Below are 17,073 nucleotides of genomic sequence, written 5' to 3' on the forward strand. Positions count from 1 at the left end.
CTGCTCCTCGTGCTAGTAATCAGTTCAGGTTAATACGTCCCCAAAATGTTTCCCTAGGGGATCATGGGTTCTTCAGCAATGGAAACCTATGATTTAGCCGACACTTCGAATTTATTACAAACACGAGTGTCGTGCTATGTCCAACATAACACGTGTGTCCAAAGGAGGGTTGAATATATATATATATATATATATATATATATATATATATATATATATATATATATATAGAGAGAGAGAGAGAGAGAGAGAGAGAGAGACACATCCACACGCACCACATATACAAACTTTTGGCGGGAATGACAAATCAAGGAAAAAGGCATCACTGGGTAGAATGGAAAAATATTTGTAAGCCCAATGAAAGACGTATTGACATTAAGTCCTCATAGGATGTTAGCAATGCCTTCAGGATCAAAACTATACATAATCAGCGTATCAAATCCAATTGTTGGGGGAACTTTATGGAAGCCAAGTATCTAAAAGGTGGAAGCTTCTATCTTAGGAAAAGGAAAATAGATTATTCCCAGCAATGGAATGATTTGATTCTGATGAAAGATGGGTGGATTAGAAACAGTAAATGGATCATAGGGAAAAGTAAGATTGCCTTTTGGAATAATAAATGGTTTGATAATTACCTATTGATTAATCATGTTTCCAACAAGGAGCAGTTAAATTTGAAGTTACTAATCAAGGATGTTATAAATGAGTGTTGAATCTTTATCAGGTAGAGCATAATATTTCGCAAGGAATTGTTAATGAGCATCTATGGTCGGATATTTGGTATTGAAGATGTGCTAGTTTGGACTCCTAATGAATCGAGCGACTCACTATTAAATCAGCATAAAATGCTGTGAACTAAATTTCCTAGGAGAGTGTAGCCTACATTCATTTGGAAAGGTCTTCCAGCGAAAATTGGATGCTTTATTTGCAAAATTTTATGAAAGAAATCCATGTTGATAGCCAATTGAAGGATATATTCATATATTTGCCTTCCAAGTGCATGTGTTGTTTCATGCCTAAACAAGAGGAGTTGAATCATGTATTCATTGACAGTGATGCGGCGAATGGTATAACTTTTCTATCTATCTTGGGGTACCTCTCCTTGAGAACCAATCCATTATCGCTAGGCTGCTTCAATGATCTGAGCTACCCAAGAGGAAAAGTAAGTCAATTTTCATTTTGCTCTTTGGGCCCATTCCTTCACTTATATCCTAGGAGATATGACGGGAGGGATGCATTAAGCGTATGGAGGGTTCCTCTAAGCCACTCAGTTTGTTAATTAAAGTTGTGATTGCTTGAAAAAAAATGTTTGCCAACACTCCATCTATGGATTGCTCTTCTTGGGAAGAGATGGCTCTTTGTGACATTCAATTATTTCCTCAACCATCGAAAAGTTTTAGAGTTGCTCGTGTGTGCTGGGAAAGGCCCAAGCTAGGTGAGCTAAAATTGAATACTAATAAGGCATCAAAGGACATCCGGACTTATTGAGGTTGTTAGAAATCATGTTGGCAAGGAAGCAACATCCAAGCGGAAGCTAGATGCATTCTTCACGGCCTTATATATTGTAAAGCACTTGGATCCATGAAAGTTTGGATTGAAACGAAAAGAAAGGTCGTAAAGGACATGATCGTTTCTAATAAGGATCCTCCTTGGTCGATTAAATACTATTAGCAGGAGCTTCACTCTCTTATCCTTGATTTGAAGCCTAAAATGACACATCAGTTCAGAGAGTGCAACTAGGCTGCGGATAACCTAGCTAACTATGCTTGTAAGTGTAAGAAAAATAATGTTCTTTGGTACTGGAGAGATCCTCCTACATTGGCTAAAGGAGTTGTGAGATGTGATTTCTTGGGAATTCCGGCATTTGTAGAAGGCAAGATTTTTGTGTATTTTTTAGTTTTTTATTTCTTCAGGTAAGTCCCCTCGTATACTTTTTCGACGCCTTGGCCATTCCAAGTATTTGTAGCAGATAACTCAACTCAACTCAACTAAGCCTTTGTCCCAAACTAGTTGGGGTTGGCTAATGAATCCTTAGAAAATTTTCATGAAGAAGGTGAAAGAATCTACCCGGCTCAAATTGACTAAGTCTAATCCTGACACTAGTTGGGTTCGTCCACATATATCATTTTCTTCCATTCTCTCTTATCCAAGGTCATGTTCTCTCTTATGTTCCTAGCCATCAAGTCTTTCCTCATTGTTTCTACCCAAGTTGTTTTTTATCTGCCCCTACCTCTTTTTACTCCATCAACTTGGCAGGAGTCACTTCTTCTCACTGGAGCATCCAAAGGCCAAAGTTGGATATGCCCAAACCATCTTAAGCGGCGCTCTCTCATCTTCTCCACAATTGGTGTCACCCCAACCTTTTCACGGATGTCTTCATTTTTTATTCTATCTAACCTTGTGTGGCCGCACATCCATCTAAACATTCACATCTCCGCAACACTCATCTTATGCACATGCTGCTTCTTGGTGGCCCAACATTATGAGAGTTTAGTGGATTTGGAGGTAAGGTGGTATGGCCCCCCTTTTTGTACTATTTTATCACATCAATAAAATTGAAAGTGTTGGCCTGAGTTCCAAGATAAATTCCGGATTTAAAAAAAAAAGCAATAATAGAGACAAATCACAAATACAATTTCAGCACATGGTTGCACATTTTTTATTGTTCACAGTATAAAACCAAATGATACAACAATGACATTCCGTGGCCATTATAACCAAACACAATTAATATCATGCTGAAACATTCATCGCCAAAGCTTAGACTTAGAGATAGAAATATATCTATGAGTCTATCACAAACTTACCAAATTCCTCTTTGATTCTGCAGAAGTGGTGGGTGATTTCATCTTTGCAAACAGCTCTTGAATAAAAGTACTATCATCCTTCAACAAAGAAATAACCTGCAATCAAAAAGCATTAAATTTAATAAATTAAAATAAGATAAAATTAATCAAAATTTTGAAAACTTTAAGTTAAGAATCTTACAACAGCATTATTCGCATGGATGATGAAATTGAGATTTGCAATCGTTGCCTCATCCAGTACTCTTGGTAAAATGACATCCTAAGAGTAGAGTGAATAAGGTAAGCACACCAAAACACGTACAAGAAATAAATAATAATCATTTGGCCTAAACAGATAAATAAAAGCTTACGAACCTTTATATAACCAACTTTGTGCGTCTGATGAATCTTTGACAGTACTATGGAATCCTTAATGGGAATGACCTATGAATACAAGGATGCAAAAATCATCATGTAAGATTAAAAAAAAATAAGCATAATATATCATTTGGTGGAAATTGCCTTGCAATGAGGAAAAGATTACAATAGACTACCTCCTTAAAAATGACATGTTCTTTTAGAAAAGCACGATGTTGCTGGACTTGAGAAACCTCGGGATCATCTGTAGAACAATGGATAATGGTAAAAGCAGAAAATTATATTTCAGATTTAATGGAATTATATTTATTATGGCATCATGATAAATAACACAAAAAAGCAGCAAACAATCAATCATTATATTTCCATCCCACGAATGCAACTATAGGGCTGATTAGAATTTTCAAAATTCTCAAACAATCAAAAGAAACAATACATCCACACTCAGATTTAATGCAAAATAGTCAAGGTGTGTGTATTTCTTAGGAACACATAGAGGTGCATTAGGCTGAACAAAAAGGGAGAAAACAAATACTAGAGAGCAAAGAATCTATCATCAATTACAAAAAAAAAAGAAATAAAAACCACACCATGATCAACAACACCATCGCTTTATTATGAATGTCAAAAGTCCAAGCATAGTTAAAATGAGAAAGAATTAAGAGAAGCTTGACAAGTGTGATCGCGGACACCAAGTACTGTACCTTCTAATCATAATGTACAAAAATAAAAATAAAAAAATTCATATTTGGGTGCCACATTCGAAGCCGAAGTGTTAGAGGGTAGGACAACAAGTAACGACTAGAGGAGCAAGCGCCTTGCTCAAAAATGGATGTGTGCCGTGGAGCCATCACCTTGCTAAAAAATGCTGACAGTACCACTGCATTCATCGATTGCATACCCAAGCCCGCTTGCCCCGCCACCAGAGTAGCAAGACGGTCCGAGCAAGGATGCAAAGTGTCCGTCAAGACGAAACACCCTCCGCCGCTTCCTTCACCATTGAAACCAAAAAGGCATCCATCCACCCAAGGCTAAAGGAGTAGGCTCCGAGGGAATCGCCAGCAATTTTGGTGCATATTCGAACCACCAAAAATCCGAAACTCTCTTGAAAGATTGGTCCGATGAAACAACTTCCCCAAGTCGAAGAAGGTTTCAAGTGTCCAAGCATGAGGGACTCCTCGGATCTCCCACGAAATCTTTGAGGTCAAGGATCCACCGATCCACTCCATTTGTTCCAAATCTAACATATGGAAGGGGCAACTAGTCTGTCATCGTAGCCAAGAAATCATCTCTTCGAAACAGTCTGTTGGTACCACCTCAATGGAGACAGAGAAAGGTCTCAGTACCCAAGCCACCACTGTATTTCAACCCCCCCACTCGCCAGAACCAGTGTTTTATATCATACATCAACGGTCAAACTCCTTAAACACCGACATACTTCCCGGGTGAATTTACCATTTCTACCTTAGAACTTCTTGCAACCGGCTCATAGGAAACCGTTTCCTCAAGAATTCTGAAGCGACAGCTACATAGGCAAACCTATCTTGTGCACGTATCTGTGCAGGAGTCGACATACAGGAAGCTCCCAATCGATTTGACAACTCCTAGTTGGAGAGCTTGAAGCTAGCAATACATGGCTTCTCACTGATGATCTTGAGTCAGGTCGAGTTCATTGCCCTATTGAGTAAGGGTCGAGTCAGGGTATCGGAGGATAACTGGATTAACTTGCCTCAATCAATAATGCGCTTCAACTGGCTCTACCTGTGCTCTAGCTTCGGGTTCACGTAAGTGGGAAACTAGCTCTGTTTATGGCTGGTGGCTAGCTTGGCTTTCTGGCTATCATAATCTATGATTAGTGGACACATCAACTTTGCAGCAAAGACCCGTGTCAACACGTGTCGACACGGACACGGATGTGGACACGTGTCGACACGTGTTCAGACCTATGATTTGTAGACACGGACACGAGTGTCGCGTGTCGACACTGACACGGAGTATCAGACACGGCAAACCCTCAAAGTTTAGAAACGGGGACACGGCTAAAATAGAAAGTATATACAATCATAATTTGTTGATACGGATTCGTGTGTCGAGTTTTGACACGGATATGAGTTGCCTGACATGGCAACATCTAAAAATATAGAAACGGTGACATGTACATACACATAAAATCATTGACTATTACATAATACGTGTCTACACGCCGGCATTAAAACATTCCTAGCAATACATTTAAAAGTGTCCAGAGGAGTGTCGACACGGGTGGACACGCGTGTCTTGTCGGACACGACAGGACACGGGTGGACACGCGTGTCTTGTCGGACACGACAGGACACGCGTGTCGACAATAAATTTAAAGTGTCGGCCAAATCATAGGTTCAGACACATCAGGTTTTTTTTGCCAGTTTCTCTTTCTGCGTACAAAATGTTTCTATTGTAATTTCAAAATATCAAACTTCGTTTAGCTACTTCAGTAAAGTTTATTAATTTACATACACATCTCTCAGCAGAAACAGATATAAGCTGTCACAAAATACTGAGTTGACAATGACATCTCAGTCTGATATGAGTTGTCACACTTAGAAATGACTGTCATATCTGCTTTGTTTTTTTACTGACTGATAGACTATCTCTGGGAGCAGTTTAACAATGACATGTGTATATAAGTATTGGGAACTGTGCAAACAGACCTGTTTTTTATAGACTTAACATCATCTCTGGGCTGTGAAGGTAGATATGAAGGAACATATGTATCTTAAAAAACAACAATCTATTTGACAGATTTTAAATAATATATTATGGGAAATGATATCAACACAACCATGTTTTGATATTTGCACCAACTCATCTTGTCTTTTATTAATTAAAGAGGGTTATTACAGTTCCCAAAAAGCTCTCAAAGGTCAATTAAAAAAGAAAAAGCAAGGTGGATTTGTGCAATTATTAAAACATGGTGGTGCTAATATCATTTCCTTCTATTATAAGGTATAACGTAAAAAACTATGTGATAATATTTTAATAAGGAAAGAAACTCATAGGGAACTGTGCAACAACATAACTATAACAAATTTACATGGTGCCCCTGTTTCTAGCCGTGCCCCCGTGTCTTGATTTTTGGGGATTGCCGTGTCCGACACTCCGTGTCCACAAATCATAGATCGTAATCAACTCCAAATTATATCTATATAATCTATTATATGTAAGACAAGACAAAAAACACCTTAGAAAAAAGCCTTAGCCCTATTCAACGGGGCTATTAGAGAAGCAGCTTCGTTCCTGGAGCAAGCTGTCACTAACAGCCTCCTGGTGTGGAAATAGTGGGGGCTCCCCTGATCCTGTCCGGAAGAAGGTGCAATACCTTCCCCTGTCGGACATGGGTACCTCACATGGGGAAACTAGACTTCTAGTTGTGACCTATCAGGGCCACCTCACACTTGCCCAGAAGTCATCGGGATGTCATGATAAGAGCACTAGACCAGCATTTACCACATCAAAAGCATATTGTCTGCCATTTGAAGTTAGAAAATAGCATCTGCAACACACCCAGTCGCCCAGATTCCGTCTTAGCCTCTCCTCCACTGCTCCTTGAACCTCTTATCGTTACAATTAAGTAGTATTTCCCACCTATGATTTACCGGCATTAACCATGTCCCTTAGGACTAGAATCCTACAGATGAAGTATACAACAGATACACATGGCATGTGAAGAACAAATTCCTCTATGCCACATGGCATGTGAAGGGTAGTTTTGCCATTTAATGAAAAAGCCTACCTAGCGGTTCGTCTACTACTCTTCCTAGCGAGGGCTTGGCCCTCTTGCTACATATGATGATGCGGATACCGCCAGCCGTGGCATTGGTTCCTTTGGTGTATTGCTTCTTTTTCCCATAATACCTTCCTTTATTATTTTCTAGCTTTGCCTCTATCATGTTGGCAGAAGCCTTCCGCTATACAGAACCGGCATTTGTTGCACGTCCAATTCTCTTTCCTATGAAGGCATTATCTCTCGTCTTTGGTCACCGGATGCAAAGAGTGAGAGACAACCTTGTTCTTCATTCCATGAGACCTTCCTTCCCTTTTTCTAGCTTGAGGGCATGGATTTGTTGATTGACGAATCAAAACTTGGCTTGGGATCAAGAATAGCTAGAATTTTTAGATAAAATGACCACGTATGGAACTAAAAGTCTAAAATCCTCAACTCCCTAAAATTGCAAAATTAGGCAAGGTACATAAGGTTGAAATGTACCAATAAAGAAGTGCTAATGGTCTCTAGCATCAAGGGTAGAGGGACACCAAGTGCATCATCAGTTGGAAATGTAGAAGGAATGGAAACATTCAAACATTATTATTACATCATTTCCACCCTCCTACTTGTGGAATGACCAAGCATGCTTAGCAAGGAATACACAAGTTCAATATCAACCATGAAACCCAAAGGGAATATATTATCATATTCTCTTCATGGAGGTGAATTGAAAGGCAACATGCGAGAAAAAGACAAAAGCAACCTGTGGGAACACATTACTACTCAATAACAATTGCGCACACATCCCAAAGGGCATGAAGCACCGACCAAACATGCAAGTGAAATGCAAAACATTCACTCCTTCACAGCTAAAAGTGCCAGTGAATTGACAAACAACTATTTTCTATGGGTGCAACTCGAGTCGGGTTGGGTCGGTTTGAGGTCAACCCGAACCCGACTCGAGGAACCATTTACTCAACCCGAACCTAAGCCAACCAGAGTTCCAACCTGACAAGGTTCAACCCGACCCGACACTAGGAACCCTTTTTTCCGACCCAAACCCAACCAGACCCGAGTTCCAACCCAACCCAACCAAAGTTTTTAAGCTTTAAAACCATAAAAATAAAAAATGGCAAGTTTCCCTTGGGTCGGGTTGCCCGAGCCCTCAACCCAAGCCCAACCTGAACTCAACCCGGGTTAGGATTTTCCAACCCGAACCCAACCCGAAACAAACCCAACCTGACCTGACTTTTTTCGGGTTAAATCCGACCCGAGTTACACCCCTATTATTTTCCATAATATATGCCAGGTGAATTGTATACATGTCAAGTTTTTAAAAAAATTCATGACCAAACATGCTAGTGAAAATGCAAAATATTCTGTCGTGCAACATCAGGACCACCCTTGGCTTACCTTACCTTATCTGAGTCAGCACTTTCCCTAATAGCAATCGCTAAATCATCGATTACATAGGTGAATGCCATAAAAAATTGAATTGCATTAATGGGAAACTACAAACGGCCAAATGCATCGAGCGGCTATGCTACCATGCAAAGCAGCACATGGATCAGCAGAACCAACATCAACAAACATAAGATTAGATCATTTCCAGCGGAAGCGGTACATTTTTGAAAAACTGGCAATATTAAAATGTATTGTAGAAAGTCGAAACCAATATAAGATGTTCATTGACTGACAAAATTTTATGATCGAATTCTGCAATTGGAAGACAACAAAACAAGGGAATTGCTACTGCTATAAACTCTAGAAGCAATAAGAAGTTAAACATATGTATGAACAGCAAGAAAAAGTAGAAAGAAAAATTAAACCAAGCGGGGTGAACCTAGATTACCAGCCTGACTCCTGCAGACTATGTCACTTGAACATGGTATAAAACTCCAGTGTCAGCTAAGACTGGCATCACCAGGAGAACCTTGAGTCACTTAATATGCAAACTACAACAGTAAATATCGACACCATCCTCCAACCAATCTTCTATCATAGTACAAGCTTCTCATGCCAAGCACCAGATGAATTGCAATATGTATATCACGCTATCATAAATCTTGTTCAAAAAATGCAATAAGAGCAAAGCATGTAAATTGAGAAATAAACAGAAAAGAACCTACACTCGAGGGAGCCAATAATATCCATGATGAATTGATCCCCAAATAGTTTATCAAAGATCTGAGCGCTGTTCAGTAAAACTGCAGAAAACCAAAAAAAAACACGTTACTAAGTGACAACAATAGGCAAGAAAACAGATTAAAATTAAGTGGCATAGCATAGTAAAAACAAAGCACTGACTGATGCCCTTGACTAATTTGAATATCATGTGAAGACCATCAATATTTTCAATGTCTTCACAGATCCTAAACAAGTCTGTCAGCTTAGGAAAAAATTCTTGCTGCAAGAAAGACAGAGAAAACAGAAAAATAGTCAGTAACACACATTAGTCCAAAGACCCATTAATATCAATGAGAATAAAAGAAAGGGAAGAGCAGAAAAAGTGAAAAACAAAGTTACAGCATTCTTATAACAATTGAATTATCAAACCCCACAGAAAAGGCACAAAATGAAGCTCACAAAAATAATACATAATTGAAGATGAAACCCACATACAAATGACATCCATAGTCCATACCATGAGTTTAATTTAAAAATAAAAACGAAAAAGAGCACACCCTAATTACACTGCAGAAACAGATACGAAAAAATTAAAAAATGGGGAAAAAAGAGCAGACAATGCAAAACATTCTCTCCTTTGAGAACTCAGAAATGAGAGAAAGAATGCAATACAGTAAGACCAAGAGAAAAATACAAATGTTGAAGACTTAGGACCCAGGGTCTGCCTCCAAAATATTTTTAAGATTCCCAGCATTAATTTAATTTATACCATATTAAATGCACTGTAAGCTAGTATGCTGAAAGACATTACACTAATACCAAAAGAATAAGGTGACCTCCCAAGGAATCAGACAAAGAGGCTACTCAAACAGAATTTTTAAAATTAGTCCCTCCCAACAAACAAAATAACCAGATTCTCAGTTATACCACATGCAACTGAAGCAAGTAATATTTCTATAAAATGGTACGGCTCCTCCTTTTTTTAGTTTTTTGTACCCGGAGAGTGACTATGGAGCAGCACAAAACCCTCTGGTTAGTAGGCCAACAAGAAACAGCAAAAGGTTTTCAAGAATTTATTCGTTCTTATTTAAGTTTTGTGATAAGTGAGCAAGATTGGTTCTAGCGATGTTCCAGCAGCAACTATCGGAAAGCCCACTTGATTGTGGGATGGACCCAGCAATGTCCTTCAATTCTGGCCCAGCAGGCTACTGCATGGAGGGCGGGGGGGAGGTGCAGTGCTCCTCAAGTTCAAGGCCCAGGTTCGAACAATCGGAATGGGGAGCCTGCAGAATTGGATGAAGGAATCTGCAACTCCAATAAGAGTGTGGAGCTGGGCAGAGTGGCTCCTTACCAGTAGCACAGATCTTCCCTTTTGCTGCCTTCCCTTCCTAGTGTATCTCCCATCTCATAAGGAGAACTAATCTCCCTTTCCCCCGTAGCTCCTGGATCTGACCATAGGAGGTTGTTGGACGACTCAGTCGAGTTAATCCTCCTTGATAAAGTGAAAGCCGATGAATGCAAACCCGGGTGGAACTTGCTGGAGGTTTGGTTGGTTGTTGAAGGTGCCGGCAGAGGTAGCAGACAGCCTTCAGGCATAATGCAATCACCGTTGACGGTTCCTAAGAGCTTGATAGCTTGGCCCTCAAGAGATGATGGTGCGAGTAATATTGAAGCCATTCCATTGGTAAAAGGTGTTGAGCCCGAGACTTGATTCTTCGATGCTAGCCAATGAGAGGGTCGTTGCAGCACTGGGCCGCTGGCAGCCCCAGAAGACACTGATAACCTTCCTGTCTAACACAAGGGAACTCTCGGTTCTGGATAATGGAGTAGTCAGACCGGAGGAAGGGGGCTCTCAAAGGGCTTTGGGTGACTCTTCTTCAACCAGTTGTAAGCCATTAGACACGTTTCTGATTCCTCAGGCGATGATAGAGGCATCTATCTCAGGTACGTGTTCTAGAACCTGCTTGAGTTATGCATCTTTGTCTCAATTTCTTGGTTCGGTGCAGGATGCAGGGATAAGGTTCAAAGGTGTGGTAGGTGAAACCCCCCGCCCAGAACCACGACCACAACAAATATTAAGCTGCAAATGATCCAAGCCCTTATTTGATAAGAGATTGGTAAGGCGGGTCGGCATGGAACCATTCACTTGTTGCAGGGTTTGAGGAGAGGCTGAGGTGGGCAGAATTGGTTTCCCAAAGAGGAACAAAAAGAAAAGTAAGGAGTCTGAGCCGGCCATTGGGGATGTTAATCATTCAGACATTATTCAATCTGATGAGGCAGAAGCCCCTCAATTCCATGGCAAGCACCAGATAGGGACCTGAGCGAACTTTTTGTCAACCATATTGTGGAAACAAGTAGGGTGCTGGGTTTGTCCTTTTCAAGGCAAGAGGAGGATCTTAGGAGAATGTTTCAAAGGCTGAGTTAAGGGACTATCAGATGCGAGATTCGGAAGAGAAAATAAGATTTGAGAATTTTAGAAAGATGATTAGGGAGATGGTCCACCTTCGGCATCCTCAAGCAAACCTAGAGGCAGGCGTAGAGGAAGAGATAAAGGGAATTTACCTCTTGGGCAGAACTCTCGGTAGACTGTTTTGCTAAGAAGATTCTAGTGTGGAATGTGAGAGGGTTGGGAACCCTTGAGAAAAAGGCCCAGGTAAATCAAATAATGTCTAAGTACAAACCAAAGCTTCTTTGCATTCAGAAAACAAAATTTGACAGATCAGGGAGCTGGGGGTCGTTCCAGCTGGGATTTTGTAAATCTAGACGCAATGGGATCATCCGGTGGGATCCTAGTTACTTGGGACAATGGGGCAATTAGTTTAGTTGAGGAGTTCGGAGGGAGATTCTCTGTGACAGTGGTGGTAAGAAGGTAGTCAATAATTCCAAGTGGACTTTCACGAGTCTAAGGGTCGAAGTGTCGAACCAGATGGCAAACCACAAGTTGCCTTGGGAAGAGTTGGATGGCATCAGGAACAAGTGGTTGAATCTGCGGTGAATTGGTGGAAATTTCAATGCGACTAGATTTGTGGATGCGGGTTGGTTGCTGTAGAAGCAGGCCCAGTATGACGACCATCTCGGATTTTATTAGCAGGAATGAACTCATCGATCTTCCCTTGAGTGAGGCGCAATATACGTGGTCGAGGAATTCCAACATGAGCAGGATTGATAAGTTTCATACTATGATTTGGCCGACACTTCGAATTTATTGCTGACTCACGTGTCCTGTCGTGTCCGACACAACACCCGTGTCCACATGTGTCGACACTCCTTTGGACACTTTTACTTGTGTTGCTGGAAGCGTTAGACTTAATGTGGGTGTGTGGACATGTTTTTGTACCGTGTCAGGTGAGACATTATGTTTTTTTATTGAATATTGTGTTTGCCTCATTTAGACGACAACTTGTATCCATGTCGAAAATGGACACACGAATTCATATCCACAAAGCATGATCACATATACTATCTATTTTAGCTGTGTCCCTGTTTCTAAAGTTTGGGGGTTTGCCGTGTCCGACACTCCGTGTCCGTCTCCACAAATCATAGGTTTCATATATCTCCTCTTTGGTTTTCCAGGCGCACATCAATGTTCTAGGCCTCGGACAATATCGGATCGCTGCCCCCATTCTTTTGGATACTAGGTTGGAGCCGTGAGGTCCAACCCATTTCCGCTTTGAGCAAGCTTAGCTTAAAATCCCTAAGATGGAGGAGAGATTGGGAGGTTGGTGGCAGGAAGCGGTAGTATATGGACCGACTGATGTTGTGATATGCCAAAAACTCTGTTATGTGAAGAGTTGGCTCAAGGAGTAAAAACTGAAGAACTAGTGACGTGGGATGGAAAAATAAAAAAAGCGCAGCTGCTTTCTCGAATTCACAAGATTAATATGGCGGATGAAGGTGGTTTCTCTAGGGTGGAGGATGTGGAGGAGATAGGGATCTTAAAAGAGGGATATAATAGGTTTGTGCTGCAGGAAGAAATCTCTTGGAGACAAGGCTCTAGTTCTCGGACGCTCGAGGAAGGGGATACAAAAACATTGCCTATTTTCAGGGGATTGCCATTGCCAGTGCCAGAAGAGGAGGTAATTGGATTTGTGCTTTGCACATAGAAGGATCTCTTCAGGAGGATAAGGAAGCAATAGCGAAAGAGATTGTGGACATCTATAAGGGTATATACTCAACAAAAGAAATAGACTGCTCCGAGCCCAATGGAGCTGAGTTTTGCTCATTAGATGATTCGGATTTGGTCTTTTTAGAGAAGCATGTTGCTGAAGAGGAGATAAGGATTGGCCTTTTGCCTTGAGTAGAGACCATGCCCCGAGTCCGGATGGTTTTTGTTTGGCCTTTTGCCTTGAGTAGAGACCATGCCCCGAGTCCGGATGGTTTTTGTTTGGCCTTTTTCAAAGCTGGTGGGACTCGGTAAAAAACAATATTCCTAATTTCTTTAAGGCCTTTTATGAGGGTTTAGTACTAGACAGAAGCACGGGTGCTACTTTTGTCTCTCTCATTCCTAAAGTCGAGGGGGGCGGTCAACAATGCCAACTTCCATTCGATCAGTTTGGTGGGGAACTTATATAAAACGTTAGCTAAAGCTTTGGCGGAGTGATTACATAAGTTCTGGCCAAAGATCATACCCAGTAACTAATCAGCTTTTATTCAGAAGAGGCAAATTCTCATATGTCTTGTATTGTGGCATTATACAGGACCCTGACGGACTAATGTGCGCAATGTTATAGGGCCTAAACGTAATATGCACGACGTAATAGGGCCTAAACGTAACAAGTCGCTGCCGAGGTGCAGGGCAGAGCCCCGTTAGAAATTTTTTATTTTCTGTTTTTTCACTAAAGGGTATTTCGGTAAATTTCTCCATGTAGTGGCGTTGATATATATAATCCACATGTTAAGGTTGCGGGATTAGGTCTTCTTTGTGTTTCTTGGCCATGAAGAACGTTGTAACCCTCGACTGAAATTGTGAAAATCTTCCCCCCGTGGACATAGGCAATGCCAAACCACGTAAAATCTTGTGTTTTTGTGTGATTGTGTTCTTTGTATCGTTTCTTGACATTTTTTGTTGCACATCGTGTTCGATCAGTGTTGAGAAGATATTTTTCAGTTTTTTCTACATTCTTGACAGTATTTTGATAGCGGCTGAGGAGGTGGATTATTACTTCAAACAGGGTAGAATGAGACTACTTGGACTATCTTTTGGGGGGAGGGGATTTGAGGGGAGGTGGCGGGCCTGTGTTATGAGGTAGGGGTGTGTCTGTCTTCAGCTTGGTTCTCCATCCTAGTTAACGGATTGCCAAAAGGTTTCTTAATATCTTCCAAAGGTCTGAAGCAGGAAGACCCCCTATCACTTTTTTTATTTTTGATTGTCGTTGAGACCCTTGGCGCAACGGTAAGGTTGCTCTATTGTGACCTGGTGGTCACGGGTTCGAGTCACGGAAACAGCCTCTCTGAAAAGCAGGGGGGTAAAGCTGCATACATCTAGCCCTCCCCAGACCCCGCAATGGCGGGAGCCTCGTGCACTGGGCCGCCCCTTTATTGTCTCTGAGACCCTTAATAGAATGATAGATAAAGCCATGCTTTATGGCCTCATTGATGGCTTCGGAAAAGGGTGTGAGATCATATTGTTAAAAGAGTGGAGAGAATTAGATACGTGGAAGCGAAATCTCTCAATAAGGCAATGCTTGCTAATATTCTAATCAACTATCTATCTCTTTTTAGATGTTTGATTAGTGTTATTAATCGTTTTTAGCAGATTTATAAGAAGTTCCTTCGAGGCGATTCTGAGGATAAGAAGTTTCATCTTGTTGCTTAGGAGGTTTGCAAACCCATCAGAGCTAATGGCTTAGGCCTTAGGAGATTGAAAGGTGTTAACTAAGCTCTCATTGGGAAGTAGTTATGGAGGTATGGAGAAGAAAGGCATAGGCAGTGAACTAAAGTCATTTGATGGCTCATCGCATGGCAGAATGGATTTTTTATGATAGGAACAAATTTGGTGCTCTGACTATGTGGAGGAGCATCCTGAAGCAAAAGCACAAGCTCAATGAGGGGATCAGATTTAGAGTCTATAAGGGTGATAGAATTAAATTTAGGCACGATAAATGGTGTGAAGAGGCTTCACTGGTGGAGCTTTTCCCTGATTTGTTTCATGTGGATTATGATATAAATGCTTTCGTCCAAGATTGTTTTTGAGTGGCTGGAGGCGCTGGTCTCTTGGAAGATTAGCTTCCAGCGTAAGTTTTTAGACAGAGAGAACGATTGGGTGGCCAGGATTTTTAAAATTCTGGATTCCTGCTATATTAAAAAGACTGACAATGACAAAAGGATTTGGATCACACCAAATCATTCTACCACCATACCATTACTTGTACCCATTCCTCACACTTCGTCAGAGTGTGGAGCATTCCTGGTCCTTCCAGAGTCTGAGAGCTCGATTGGACTACCTTTCTTGACAAGATCACATCAAATCACTCAACCACCATACCATTACTTGTCCCCTTTCCTCACACTTTGTCAGAGTGTGGAGGATTCCTGGTCCTTCCAGGGTCTGAGAGTTCCATTGGACTATTTCTTGACGAGATCCTAACGGTGGATTGGAGGGTAGTGAACTGGATTTCTTAAGCAGGGAATATAGATTTATACGCAGAGATCAAGAACCTATGATTTGGCAGATACCTTGGAACTTTCAGCAAACACACTGTCGACACATATCGACATTTATAAACATATTGTTAGAACTGTCAGACTTAAATGTTGAAGTGTCAATGCGTTATTATACTGTATCGAGTGAAATCCTATTTTATTATCAAATACAGTGTTTACTTCATTTTTCATCATTAACTCTTATTTTATAAATAACTCTTCTTTAACAAATATTTCTTGTTATCCCCTCCCCTAAACCTAATACACTAAACAAGTACTTCTTCCTGTATTATATTCATTGTATCCTAATTGTCGCTCTTTTACGTGAATGCACTATTACTTGATTATCCCATGTTTCTTTGAAACTTATAGTTGCTTAATCCTAAGATTTATTACTTTGTTAAAGATGGTCTCTATCACACTCACATCAAATCCATATCTCAGACTGCTGATCCAGCAGGGCCACCAGAGGGTGCCCCAAACCAAAAAGCACAATGATTACACAATCCTAGCCATCATATCACCATTAAAAAATAAATAAATCCTAACCATCATATCATGGAACTTCTGTAACTATAGATGAATAGTCTAGAACTCTAGATCATGCTAACATCATGCATGTGAGCCCACAACATCTCATAGGAAATTGAGGGCCCTTAGATAAGTTTATTCCACGGTATCCCCTAAATGCATACACAATCAAATTAAATGTTTCCAAAAATATCACCGGCATAAAATAAAAATGATGAACGTGCAGTACATGTGTAAACAAATGCTAAAAACCAATTACCAATAAGCCATGTAATGTATCGAACAACTAAAATTAAAACTTTTCGTGTTGGTAATAACAAGTGATTTTACAAAAGAGACTAATAGAATACTAATAGCATCAACCAGTTCTACAAAGCAGAAACGGCCATAGCATCCATATTCCATCTCTACTGCTTTGTAAGCCAAATTATACTCTAAGCTAATAACATCCTCCTGAAAACAGAGCAGCAAGGAAAAACTGAAATTGGGGTCGTATACCCATGTCTTGTCTCATTTTTACAATTATCAAAACAAAAGAGAGACCTGATCCAAAATCTGTAATCACTAATCAAACAACGCTTTCTTTCTGAAAACTTTTCTCAATTCATTGTGTTTCGACAAAATAACACTTTCTTTCTGAAAACTTCTCTCAATTCAATGTCTTTTGACCTTTTATCAAACGTGGAATCACGACTACACTGTTCATGGAAAAAAATTGGAATTTAACTCCTAGATTTTCAGATCGCTAACATTGATTGTTTTTCCAAATAGCAGTACCTAAAACTGGAAATTTTTCACTTCTCCTTTTAAACATAGATTAATTACTTCCATTTGAAGAATCGGGGATTGCACTCTCAACCTGAC

The 17,073-nt window shown here is 40.4% G+C and overlaps 1 protein-coding gene across 1 annotated transcript in view; it reads right to left on the reverse strand.

Moving 5' to 3' along the window:
- The window catches only part of LOC143853553 (uncharacterized), a 65,300-nt gene that overhangs the window by 26,424 nt on the left and 21,803 nt on the right, over positions 1-17,073 (reverse strand). Inside the window, exons 9-14 of the mRNA XM_077363363.1 lie at positions 9,217-9,316; positions 9,039-9,116; positions 3,341-3,408; positions 3,162-3,230; positions 2,989-3,066; positions 2,808-2,903 (exon numbers count right to left, since the gene is read on the reverse strand). Coding sequence (XP_077219478.1) covers positions 2,808-2,903; positions 2,989-3,066; positions 3,162-3,230; positions 3,341-3,408; positions 9,039-9,116; positions 9,217-9,316 — 489 coding nt within the window. The remainder of the gene's footprint in view (positions 1-2,807; positions 2,904-2,988; positions 3,067-3,161; positions 3,231-3,340; positions 3,409-9,038; positions 9,117-9,216; positions 9,317-17,073) is intronic.

This window comes from Tasmannia lanceolata, unplaced genomic scaffold (genome assembly GCF_043159265.1).
Source record: "Tasmannia lanceolata isolate RefF3 unplaced genomic scaffold, GAP_Taslan_0.1 ptg000019l, whole genome shotgun sequence".
NCBI lineage: Eukaryota > Viridiplantae > Streptophyta > Magnoliopsida > Canellales > Winteraceae > Tasmannia > Tasmannia lanceolata.